Here is a 13,844-nt window from a genome sequence, read left to right as displayed (position 1 = left end):
TAAAATAAATATATTTACTTTTTTTAAATGAAATATCTTAAATTTAAACATGGAGAAGAGTCAAAGTGGCCTACATATATATCATGTATTTTTTTTTTTTGGTAGAAGTAAAGTTTTTTGCAAGCAGTTCTTAAATATGAGCCCAATGAACAAAGATAATCTTTCATATGACTCAGTTAGAAGCAAAGTTATCTGCTGTGTCTTAGAGCCATCATTTTATTTATCCTAAAATACAGTCAACAACTAAACTCCTACCCCTGTTCATTTCTCACTAAGCTGGGTTGAGTAATCCACATTTGCCAAACAAGTTCTAAATAAAATATTTTATTGTATGTTACATGGTCACTGCAATCATGATTAATTTGTGATATATGAAATCATTAAATACAAAAAATCCTGAGACCCTTCCATATGATAGTGTATTTGAATTATAGAAAAATACTATAAATTCATGTTCCAAAGACATTTTTAATACTCAGAGAAACTAACTGGGAAAAGGAGAACTTATACTAATGTGTTCCTTACTAAGAATCATCACATGTGCCCTAGAGCCTGTGCTTTTATTATATTCTCAGTAGTAATTATAGGAGTGGTAATGTTAGTTGTACTGAAGCTTTTGGCGGAGTAGGCACAACATACTGCACATTTACAGACATTATTATAAGTACTTTTTGTATGTATAATCTTATTTAAACCACACGTCCACCCGCCAAAGTAGGTACTACTATTGTTATTCTCATTATGCAGAAGAGAAATGAAAGCAGACAGAGGTACTCAAAAAGTCTGGTTGGAATGACTGATAACAAAATTAAAATAACTATAAGCTTCAAAGGAAGTATTACATTGTTAGCAATAAGTACACTCGACCCTTGAACAACTCGGGGGTTAGTGGGGCCAACCCTCCTGTGCAGTCAAAAATTCGCCTATAACTTTCGCCTCCCCGGAAAATGTAGCTATTAATCACCTACTGTTGACCAGAAACCTTAGTGGTAACACGAACAGATGATTAACACATATTCTGTATGTTGTATGTATGATACACTGTATTCTTATGGTAACATAAAGCTAAACAATAGAAAATGTTAAGAAAAATAATAAGGAAGAAGTAGGTCATCATAAAGGTCTCCTTTTCTCATCGGAACATGTTAAGCAGTCTGAGGAGGAGGAAGAGGTGGGTTTGGCCTTGCTACCTCAGGAGTGGCAGAGGTTGGAATAGGTGGAGGAGGTGGATGAGGTGGAAGGGGAGGCCAGAGAGACAGGCACACTTAGTGTAATATTTATGGGAAAAAAAATCCACATATAGATGGACCTGTGCATTCAAACCCATGTTGTTTAAGGGTCAACTGGATACAAAAGCTATAATAACTGCCAGGATATGGTCAATTCTTAAGGCAGGCAGTTCTGAGATTAATAAAGAATATGTACGCATGCCCTCATGCCCACACCTGAGAACACATGCAGATAAAATCAGGTTATGATCCTCATGAAAATAAGAAGAAAAAACCAGATAAATTATAAATAAAGCAGAAATACGCAGGCAAAATAATTCCCATGCCTTCTTCACCTTAGTGATGCCAGCCGGCTATAGCTAGAATATTGGCATTTTTACAGAATCATGGTTTCTGGAAATCATTTGTTACTAAGTGATGCCTTATATGAATAGGAGCCATAGGACACTGTTAGCACAGCTTAGAAGCAGCTTCTGTCCACAGTGGGCTGCTCACTGTCACTGTCATCAGCACGATAGTGTCTCTGACTGAAACTGTGACAACTCTAGGGTCATGTAGCCATCTCTCTCAAATATTTCCTCTCAGTACCTATCAGCAAAACTCTGAATATGTAAACTTAGTTGAAAAAAAAAAAAAAGGTCTTTGGGAGGCCAAGGCGGGCGGATCATGAGGTCAGGAGATTGAGACCATCCTGGCTAAATGGTGAAACCCCATCTCTACTAAAAATACAAAAAAATTAGTCGGGTGTGGTGGCGGGCACCTGTAGTCCCAGCTACTCAGGAAGCTGAGGTAGGAGAATGGCGTGAACCTGGGAGGCAGAGCTTGCAGTGAGCCAAGATCGCGCCACTGCACTCCAGCCTGGGCAACAGAACAAGACTCTGTCTCAAAAAAAAAAAGAAAAAAAAAGGTTTTGAGATTTAGATTAAAGGGCATCTATGCTCATTAAAGAATACATTCATCACCAAATTAAAAAGAAGAGAGAGAGAGAGAAAGAATAAAACCATTTAGGTAACAACAGATCAACATAACCACTAATGAAGTGTGGTTATATCTTCTTACAATCTATTTTCTCTGCATCGAACAGTTTATGCAAAACAGATGAATAACTTTGCCAGAAAGAGGATAACTATAAATTTGTAGGCACACATCTCCCAAATAATGTAGGAAGACTATTACCATGCAGACTTACTGAGTTTGACTTATATAATAAAATAATATAACAGAAAACCTCCAGCCAGCCTTCTAGATAGAGAAGTCATAGGGTTGCAAGCTGATGCTACCGATATATACAACATTGATTTTATATTATAGGAGAAAGGGGATTTATTGCTTCACTGACATTGATTCTAGTGATAGCTTCAAAGAAAAATGAAGAGAATATAGTGTCCTTGTAGTATAATTACTCCTAGTCAGTCAGCCCTAATTCATATTGACTGGAGTCACTGAGGCCATTTATTAGGTTTCTATACTCATTGTTTGAAGAACAGTTTTAATAAAATAACAGTTTTATTAAAACTCTGATAAATGGCAAAGATTTACATAAAGTTTTAAGAGATACAAATATGAAGAAAACACAGATATGAAATTCATAAATAATAATATAAGAATTGGTAACTGGTTGTAATTTTTACAATGTTTAGCTTTAAAAAGAAGTGGAAAGAAAAGGCTACTTTCCAGATTAAAAAAAAGGTGCTAGCGAAATATTTATCCAGTCTTACGCTGCCATCTCACTTGACCTCTCAACAGAGAAGACTTGCTCGAGTTTAATCATTAATGGCTTAGTTTTAATAATAATAATAGTAACACTCTAATAATGGTAATATGAACAATGATAACTGTAATTTATCAATTTCTTCCTATGTTCTCTCCTTTGTGGCACTTCATTTTTCCACCAAACCATGTGAACTAAATACTGTTTTAACATTTTAAGGAAAAATTCCAGTGGCAAATCACAGGCAACATCTACTCTTGAAGAACTGGCCATCCATGTGCCCAGATGGACAGAAGTAGTTTCTGGAAAGAGCAGCTAAGCACCCTGAAAGATTTTTTTCCATGAGGTCCTATTTTCCTTGAATCATAAACCAAAGACAATCCAGAGGTAAATTATTCAAACCACATGTCTTTTCAAAACTCTTTTGCAGTTAAATTGATAAGACATTTTATTATAGCTCTTTACATTTTCCAAGCTACTTTTGCTATATTTTGCTACAACCCTTGAGGTAGATGAGTATAGTTATCATTACATGGACGAAAATGTACCTTGATCATTAAGAGTTATAGTGTCAGACTTCCTGAATTTGTTCCCTGACTTATTCACTTAATAGTTATGTGCATTTAAACAAGTTGTGTACACCCCTCAATCTTCTCATTATGAAGATAATGGAAGCAACTACATCATAGGTTTGGTATGAATACTGAATGGAATAATACTAGTAAGGCATTTAGAACGTAGTAAGAGCTCAATGCATGTTAGCTCTTATAAAACCTATTTTACAGTTGAACAACCTGAGGCACAGAGTCCAAAGTCACAGATACAGTGTCAGGACCAAGAATTCATAGCTCTGACTTTTCCTTCAACATTGTTGTTCTTCCCCACTTCTCATTCTAGCTGTCTCCAAACTTGACTTGGGGATCTCAAGGCTGGCCAAGCAGCCAAATAATTATTTCAAATGATCCTTAAGTTCATATCAAATAACAATAATAACAGTGCCTAACTTTTGTGGAGCACTTACTATGTGTTAATCACTGTGCTAAATTCCTTACACATATTCTCTTATTTAATCCTCAAAATCCCATTTAGATGGATGCTATACTTCCTCCTTTTACAGATGAGGAAAGCAAGACCAAGAATAGTTAAGTGGTGAAGTAATTGCCAAAGAACACACAGCTACTTAGTTCTTAAGCCAAGAATCAAATTCAGGCAATATGGCTTCAAAGTTCAAGTCTTTACCATTCACTTTCATCTATTAACTAAATAAGTAAACTGACATCATCTTATCACTAGAGTTCATCATGCTTAAAAGCTGGACATACTACATTGCCCTCCACCATCTCATCATCAAAGAATATCAAATGCAATATGTTTTTGTAAGCAAACATTCCCACGTATTTACAACATTGGCTAATTTAAGGAACCTATGTTCTCTATTTGCTTCTGGAGTGTGTAAGATAAACTATCACCATAAATATAAGAGTATTCTCATTAAATGAAATTATTGTCTTTCATGCCTTAAATTAGAACGTGCCCCTCATCTAAGGTTTAAGTGCCATTTTCTTTGATTTTATGATTTTTTTCAGCATGTATATTTCTGAATTTTATTAAATATGTATAACTTATGATTCTTTATTTTGCTTTTAGGTTATAATTTGAAGAAACAAAATAAACATACACATTAAATCAACTGTAATGCAGGATATATTAAATTAGATGATATCCAAGATCCTGATACTAAGATAGTATGCTTCATGGTCTAAATTCACATTATATATGTAATGTGTATATATACCCCTATGGTTTAGAAGTTTGGAAGTTTTAAAGGCATCAAAGAATATTAATAAAGAATCTTCTGCTTCTTACCACAAAATTCACCTTTCCTTCCCACAAGCAACATGTTAGGTTTTATCTTCCTAGATGTATTTACATACATACAATAAAATACATTTATATATTTATATGCCTATATCTCCCTCTCCCTGTTTTTATACTTATGTGCACTGTATGGCAGGATACTTCACATGGGATCCTGTATCATGTTTTATTGTTAAGATTGCTCCTTATTGGTACTAAAGGGTTTCCTGTTTTATTATTATAGATGTATGTTTTACTACTTTATTAATGAATAATAATTTTAAATAGTCCTCTATTCATGGCCATTAAGTTGTTGCTAATCTTATGTCATGACAAATAATGCTGCAATGAATAATATTGCATATACACCAATTCGCATATGTGTGAGCGTATCATTTCAGTAGCACAAATTCCTGGAAGTGAAATGCTGGGTTAACGGTTATGTGTATTTGCAATTCTGATAGATATCACCAAATTACCTCCAAAGGAGTTGTTTCAATTTATAATCAATTAAATAATGAAAGTGTATATATTGGGTTTTTCATTGATGCTAAGAGCGGGGGATATTAGTATTTATGTTTAATGCTTAAATAAAGTTACACATTGCACATTCTGGTGATGTTGGCCGGTGTCTTGGCACCAAAGTTAAACAATATAACCCTTAATTAGAAACATAATACACTATATTAATGCACTAGTGATGAGAAAATAAATGTCTTTAACAGCTGCCTAGATTCTAAACAATATATACCCAAAAGTTCAATGCAGTTCTTAGAAGATAAGAATTAACCATCACAGAAGATCGTATTTTTCAGTTGTAGAAAAAATCTCATTGACTTCAGTGACTTTATTTCCATAGAATGATTACTTTTTATAGGTAACTGACAAGGAAACTTGAACGCAATTTTCACTTTAAAAGCTTTTAAAAAATCTCAAATGGCAGAGTCTCTGCCAAAACTTTTTGTAAAATCAATTTTTCCACTTCTTGAGAACCTACTACATGGTCTGATTTCTTTATAAAGGTTGTGTAATGTAATGTGTCCAACAACTCTATGAGGTTAATGATATCAATCCAACTTTAGGGGCCAAAAAACTGTGGCTCAGCAATATTAACTAGCTCAGATGACACAACTAACAAGTACTGGTAAGTAAAAAAAAAAAAGATCAAGATTTCCCACAAGTATTGGTGAGAAATGAAGTAGAGAAAACATCATTGAATGAATAAATTAAATGCGCAATAGGTATATGCCGTCCTGTGGCTACCTAAAACAAATGTCTTACCTCAAAAGCAGATGACAAGGAAGGGACAAGAGGCTTCAGGTGACCAAATCTGTACAGCATTAAGAACATCAAGCAATGGAGAATTTCCATAATAGCTGCCTTGGGCCTGAAATAAAATGTAATTAACATGCATTAGCTTTAAATATGCTCTTTATATGTTCATGTTATAATTAATATAAAGATAAACTTTTCATTCTCAAGGAATACCTAGTATTTTAATATATTTGAAAAGCATGTCCCCTGAAGCTATCTGAAAACAGTGATTAAACTAAGAAAGAACACTCATCTTTTTAGGGAATATCTGTTTTTATCAACATATTGCTTAGTTTGAGCATTGATAAGTTATGAAGTTTATTTTCAGCTAATAAAATATTAGGCAACTAAATTTCTAGAGTTTAAAGTAAGTGAGACTCTTTTCAGTGATTTAACGTCTTCATACTTCATTCATTTAAAAAATGAGTAGTTAGGAGAACTGATATAGTTAATTTCTTTAAAATAATAAAAAGTCAAATACCAAAATTTTATATTTATTTTTAAAACTACACTAGTTACATAATATACTGGTATTTTACCACTCTGTAGAAAATTCTTGAATTGAGTAAAAGTAAAAACAATGCAAGAATTTCACTTCTTGCCTTTGATCCAGAAGAAATCCAATGGAAGTCAAGGTCAGGATAATGAAGCAAACCCTCAGAAGGAGAGTAACTTGCGACAGTGCCTGTCAAACAAACACGGAGATCAATGGAGCCATTAGAAGAACTGTTAAAAGGTACAAGAACAGTTAAAGCTGACAAAACAGCCCAAATTTTATGTCTTATTATACCACTTGTCATTGACACTTTACAGAAAGTTTGACTACACAGAAAACATTTTGGTTTTCTTAATGTCGTTCAGTTCCTTGCTGGACACTTGGAGAAGTAATTAGACAATTCCATAATGATATTTTGCTTAAAGTGTTCATCATCATTTAAAATTATACTTTAAAGTTTTTACTTTTATAATTTTTTCAAGCATGTGAGTCCCCACATATGGATAAATTACTCACATTTTAATGAATATTGCATTCTAATAGCCATTTTTAGTATAACAAAATCTTTGTGGTTTCAAATGCAAAGCTTTCTCTAACACAGAAAATATTTAAAGGAGACTGTGTTTATGAGTGAAAGCATACATATAAAGGAGATTACACATATACACTCATATTTGGTTCAATCTACATGCTCATATATACATGTCAAAAGCTATCTTTTCAACACTTAACATTAAGCATTAGTGTGCTCTTCATGTTAATATGGCAGAGTTTTGTAAACTAAATTAAAACTTACTTATACATTGGACTTTGAGCCATGGGAAAGAATGAGTACTATCTTTCTAGATATGTTAAGGGTAAAAGCTTATTCTAAGACAGTCTGTCCATTGAGATTATTAGATTTCTGACTTGCAAATATGCTTTGTGCTCCAGAAGAATTAGAGGAAAAGCAGATACTAGAATTCTAATTTAAGTATATGTACAGCAGTCTCTTTTTAGGGTTTAAAATTCTTTACATTATGTATAAAAACTAATTCTTTTGGAAAAATGAACCATTTACAGTTTGTTTTTGGACTCTGAGTCAAAGGACTTTCCTTTAAATGTTTGTCTCAATTTTAGTCTGGTCTTTGGTACTTTTCTTTAGGAAAAATGAATTAAAGGGTACAGTTGCATAAAGTGGGTTTTATCCTAATGTACTGGAAATAAATGATTAATTTTTTAAAAAATTACCTTTTGAATCATTGTAACAGAAAACATTTTTGTCAGAATTATAAATATGCATTTAATTTACACATTAAAATTTAATAATGTTTATTGAACATCTACTATTTTACAGCTTCTATGGCATGTGTTTCTTGTACTTTAATTTTGTTACATTCCCAATAACTTTACAGAGTAGTTGTCATTATATCGGCTTTATTTTTTAAAAAACGCACACAATCTGGGAAACAAAGGATTATCTAACTTTTTCCATCATTACACGGAAAGTAAATAACACCTCTGAAACTCAAAACAGGTCTGCCTGATCACAAAGCATGATGATGGTAGAATACATATGAGCAATATATTTAAAGGGGCTAATGGCAAAAATCTAAATTGAGATTACACAGACAAAGTTTAGAGCCAGGTGAACACGACTTCAGATTAAAAGTGGATCAGTAAATTCAAAGTATTGAACACAGTTCCTGGATGAGTTCCCTACTCACTGGTGGAGCTTAAGTTCCATCTTTATGAAAACCCAGAGGTGAGATACAACAGATTGGCTAAAATAGTGCCCAAAACATTATGCAAGCACTCCTTCGTTTCCCCTTGAAATGAATACAAGGAATTTCACCTATTAGCTAATATCCTTACTTGCAACTAAACTGCATCTGTCCAAAGTTATAAACAGTAAACAAAAGCCACCAGTCAATTTTTGCTCACATGCAGTACCGTAGCTTCAGACCTTCTTAAAAACCAGCCCCATCTCTCACGGCCAACTTCCTGGAATGGCAGCCAGAATTGTCAAGAGATTTTAAACCTCCAAAGCAAAACTTTAGTGGAAGAGTATTGCTGAGTGGTCAAAAATCTGAATACGAAAGTATTAGAATGTTTAGGAATAGGGGCACAATGATAGGTATTAGATACAGGATGGGGGAGTCAGTGAAAGCCAGAATGTCTTAGACCAGAGCAGGAGAGTGCTATTAATATTTTGATATGTGGAGGACAGCGATGTCCATTTAGGAAGAATGAGACCAAAAAAAAAAAAAAAAAAAAAAAAACGAGAAAAAGGGGGGGGCTATTAATATTTGGATTTAAATGAGGAGGAGAGCGATGTTAATTAAGAAAAAAAAAAAAAAAAAAAAAAAAAAAAAAAAAAACGAGAAAAATATTTTCCAGGTGGTAGAAGTAACTAAGGTTTGTTTAGTTACTTTGTTTGATTAAAACGGCTTCTCTCACTATATTGCTTCACTGTGGGTTTTCGCGGGGAAAAATTTACATAAAAGGGAGAAACGATTTGTGTCAAAATATGTATAGTATGATTGCAAATGCTCTTTAAGAACACAGAATTTGTTATTCAAACCTATCACCCATGCAACCATGAGCAAATTATTTGACATTTTAAAGCCTCAGCTATGCATTTGGTACATTTGAAATAAAATACACATTTGGCAAGGACTGTAATCTTATTAAATACTTAGAAAAGTGTTTGGCACAGAGTAAAAAAAGTCAACTGATGGTCATGGTTAGTATTATTGTTACTGTGTTCAGGAGCTTAGGCTAATCTTAATTAATTACAATAAGATAAACAACTGAGAAGCATAAATAGAAGGTCTATTAGCGCTTCCAGATGTCATAGGAAACTCAGAGATGGAATAAGTACATGTATTTACTTTCGTTAGGAAATGTATGATCCCTGGACAACAGAAATAACTCTCTCTACCAAACTGCATCCTGACTACTGGAATTAGAGTGGAAACAAACTTGATGCAGGAATCCACCACCTAGTCAACATCTCTAACTGGTAAACGGGCAACTGAAACTTGGCATGACTAAAACACTGCCTTTGAGCTCCTCCTCTACAACATATATTCCCTAGTTTTCATCATCTTAGAAAATGATACCTCCTAGCCTTCAGTTACTGAAGACAAAAACCTGTGGCTTGTCCTTAACGTTTTCTGTCACTGTCTACTTCTAATATATCAGAGATATACTTAAAATATATCCAGAATAAAAGCATGTGTTATAAACAGCCCAATACCCTATTCCACCCCAAGATGATCTCCCCAACAATTGTTGAAATACTCCCCTAACTGGTCTTCCTACTTCTAAAATTGCCTGTCCACCTACCACAGGCCCCAACCCACAGCATGCAGAGTGATCCTTTTAAGCTTAAGTGAGATCATGTCACACGTTCTAAACCCTCCAGGGGCTCGCTCAGAATAAAGCTCAAAGTCATCACTCTAGCCCAAATATACCATACCCCACTATTAATCCCTAGTGTTCGCTCTTTAACTCATAATAAGCCATGTCAGAAATTTTCCTGTTTCTAGACATGACAAACATTTTCCCCACTCAAGTCTGTTTCACCTACTATTCCTTCTGCTTGAAATGACTTCCCCTAGTGATCATTAGGGTGCATTTCATTCAGGTCTCTATTCAAATACATGTTCTTGTTCCTCTGACATAAAATAGTACTTCTCCAAAAATCTGTATAACCATTTTCTGTTTTATTGCTCTTCATATGATTTACCACTTCTATACACTTATATGTTTGTCAGTGCATTCGTTGTTGTCTGTCTCCTCTTGCTAGGATGTAAACTCAATGAAACTTTTTATTTCTTCATTCACTGTCGTATCCCAAGTGCCTAGATTATAGAACTCAGTATGTTTATTGAAAGACTAATAAAATAAATATTTTATATTTGTGTTTTAGTATTAATATATTAAATGTTAATTCTTATTACATTGCTAATATGATATTTTGGGAAAACAATCTATTTCATTTTTTACAAATTCGAATTTTATTTTAGGTCCAGGAGATATATTTGCAGGTTTGTTACATTAGTATATTGCCTGATGCTGAGGTTTGAGATAGGAATGATCCCATTACCCAGGCAGTGAGCATAGTACCCAACAATTAGTTTTTCAACCTTTGCCCCCCCTTTATTCCTCTTAGTTCCCAGTGTCTATTGTTGTCATCTTTATGTCCAGGGTACCCAATGTTTAGCTTCCATTTATAAGTAAGAACTTGCAATATTTGGTTTTCTGCTCCTGCACTAATTCACCTAGAGTAATGGCCTCCAGTTGCATTCATGTTGCTGCAAAGGACATGAATTCTTTTTCACGGCTGCATAGTAATCCATGGTATATATGTAACACGTTTTCTTTATCCAATCCTCCATTGGTGGGCACCTAGGTTGATTCCATGTCTTTGCTATTGTGAATAATGCTGCGATGGACATATGAGTGCATGTGTCTTTTAGAGTGATTTCTTTTCTTTTGGATATATACCCAGTAATGGGACTGCTGTGTCAAATGTAGTTCTAAGTTCTTTGAGAAATCTCCAAACTGCTTTCCACAGTGGCTGAACTAATTTACATTCTCACCAACAGTGTGTAAGTGTTCCCTTTTATTTTTAGACTCACCAGCATCTGTTTTCATTTTTTAATAATAGCCATTCTTACTGGTGTGAGACAGTATCTCATTGTGGTTTTCATTTGCATTTCTCTAATGATTAGTGATGTTGAGAATTTTTTCATATGTTTGTTGGATACTTGTATGTCTACTTTTGAGAGGTGCCTGTTTATGTTCTTTGCCCACTTTTTAATGTGGCTATTTGGTTTTTGCTTGTTGATTTGGTTAAGTTCCTTATAGATTTTGCATTAGTCCTTTGTCAGATGGGTGGTTGGCAAATATTTTCTCCCATTCTGTAGATTGTCTGTTTACTCTGTTGATAGTTTCTTTTGCTGTGCAGAAGCTCTTTATTGTAACTAGGTCCCACCTGTCAATTTTTGTTTTTGTTGTAGTTGTTTTTGAGGACTTACTCATAAATTATTTCCCTAGGCCAATGTCCAGAATGATCTTCGACAAAGTTGACAAAAGCAATGGGGAAAGGATTCCTTATTCAATAAATGGTATAGGGATAGCTGGCTAGCCATATGCAGAAGAATGAAACCAGACCCCTACCTTTTACCATATATAAAAATTAACTCAAGATTAAAGATTTGCATGTAAGACCTCAAACTATAAAAACCCTAGAAGAAAACATTAATACAATTAATCAATAATTTAATATTAAATATTTAATAACAATGTTTTATTTTTGAAACAGGGTTTTATTTTATTTATTTTATTTATTTATTTTCCCATCACTCAGGCTTGCAGTGTAACGGCACCATCTAGGCTCACTGCCACGTCCCTTTCCAGTCTTAAGCTATTCTCCTGCCTCAGCCGCCAGAGTAGCTGGGACTACAGGAACATGATACCGTGCACAGCTAATTTTTTTTTTTTTCTTCTTGAGACAGAATTTCGTTCTTGTTGCCCAGGCTGGAGTGCAATGGCGCCATCTCGGCTCACTGCAATCTCTGCCTCCTGGGTTCGAGCAATTCACCTGCCTCAACCTCCCGAGTAGCTGGGATTACAAGGCATCCACCACCATACATATCCGACTAAATTTTGTGTATTTTTAGTAAAGATGGGGTTTCACCATGTTGGCCAGGCTAGTCTCGAACTCCTGACCTCAGGTGATCTGCCTGCCTCTGCCTCCTAAAGTGCTGGGATTATAGGCCTGAGCACTGCACCCAGCCAACGACTAATTTTTGTATTTTTTTGTAGAGATGGGTTTTCACCACGTTGTCCAGGCTGGTCTCAAACTCCTGGACTCAAGTCTGGCCTCTGCCTCCTAAAGTGCTGGGATTATAGGCGTGAGCCACTGCACCCAGCCAACGGCTAATTTTTGTATTTTTTGTAGAGATGGGTTTTCACCACATTGTCCAGGCTGGTCTCAAACTCCTGGACTCAAGTTGGCCTCAGCCTCCCAAAGTACTGGGATTTATAGGCATGAGCCACCACACCTCATCTAACACCAATATTTTATATTCCTCAAACTTTAAGATAAATTCAACTAAATTATTCAATCAATAGTTTAATATTAAGTGTTTCTAAATGTTAAATATTTAAATATTAAGTATCTTAATATTTATTCCGTTAATTCCTTAAAAAACAGAATATCCCAAAAATGAGTTTAAAAGAAACTGAGAATATTGAACAGGGAATTCAACATAGAACATATATGCTTAATTTAGGGTTCATTTTCCTATGGAACTTAAGTTTTTCTATATAGCATCCTTTGATAGACTAGTAAGGGAGATAATCAGTTGAACGTCTCTAAATTCTACACATTCGGCTGGGTGTGGTGGCTCATGCATGTAATCCCAGCACTCTACGAGGCTGAGGTGGGCAGATCACTTGAGGTCAGGAGTTCTGGACCAGTCTGGCCAACACGGTGAAACCCCATCTCTACTAAAAATACAAAAATTAGCCGGGCATGGTGGCACACACCTGTAGTCCCAACTACTTGGGCAGCTGAGGCAGGAGTAAACTATTGTTTGAACCTGGGAAGCAGAGGCTGCAGTGAGCCGAGATCATGCCATTGCACTCCAGCCCGGGCGTCACAGCGAGACTCTGTCTCAAAAATAAATAAATAAATAAATAAATTCTACAAATTAATTCCATGAATATATATTGAGTATGTGCTGGGCACTGTGGTTAAATATGAGTTTGAGTAACCAAGAAGAACAAAATCCCTGCCCTTGAATTCATACCACCTTAGTATTTGCCAATAAGACCACTGGCCAAATAGAGCAAAAAAAAAAAAAAATAGAATAGAATTTATAGGTTTTAAAGACTATAAATATTTTAGTCTCCTGTATTTTAAACAATATGTGAAATCACACATAGCTTATTAGTTTTTTATAACATGGAGGATTTTTTCATTCAATTTATTCCCATTTCAAATTATATACTGCTTGTTTATCTTTCATATAAAATATCTCTGTCCTAAAGTGCTAAATTGAAATTATTCTAAATTAGTTCCATTTTAATTTGGATGTATGATCAGTTCACAGAAAGCATTTGGGAAAGATCATAACCATAAATAGCTGCTTTATGAGGCAATAAATTATTTTTCCTTTTAAAAAATTATCTGTCAAGTTTCACTACTGTGTGGTGGCTCATGCCTGTAATCCCAGCACTT

The 13,844-nt window shown here is 34.6% G+C and overlaps 1 protein-coding gene across 1 annotated transcript in view; it reads right to left on the bottom strand.

The window, feature by feature from the left end:
* AGMO (alkylglycerol monooxygenase) overlaps nucleotides 1–13,844 on the bottom strand; it is a 345,679-nt gene that overhangs the window by 144,662 nt on the left and 187,173 nt on the right. The window contains 2 exon segments of the mRNA XM_032753455.1: nucleotides 6,079–6,184; nucleotides 6,714–6,796. Coding sequence (XP_032609346.1) covers nucleotides 6,079–6,184; nucleotides 6,714–6,796 — 189 coding nt within the window.

Source organism: Hylobates moloch, unplaced genomic scaffold (assembly GCF_009828535.3).
Source record: "Hylobates moloch isolate HMO894 unplaced genomic scaffold, HMol_V3 SCAFFOLD_1, whole genome shotgun sequence".
Lineage (NCBI taxonomy): Eukaryota > Metazoa > Chordata > Mammalia > Primates > Hylobatidae > Hylobates > Hylobates moloch.
The sequence above is the reverse complement of the archived record's forward strand: the minus strand, read 5'-3'. Positions and strand labels throughout refer to the sequence as shown.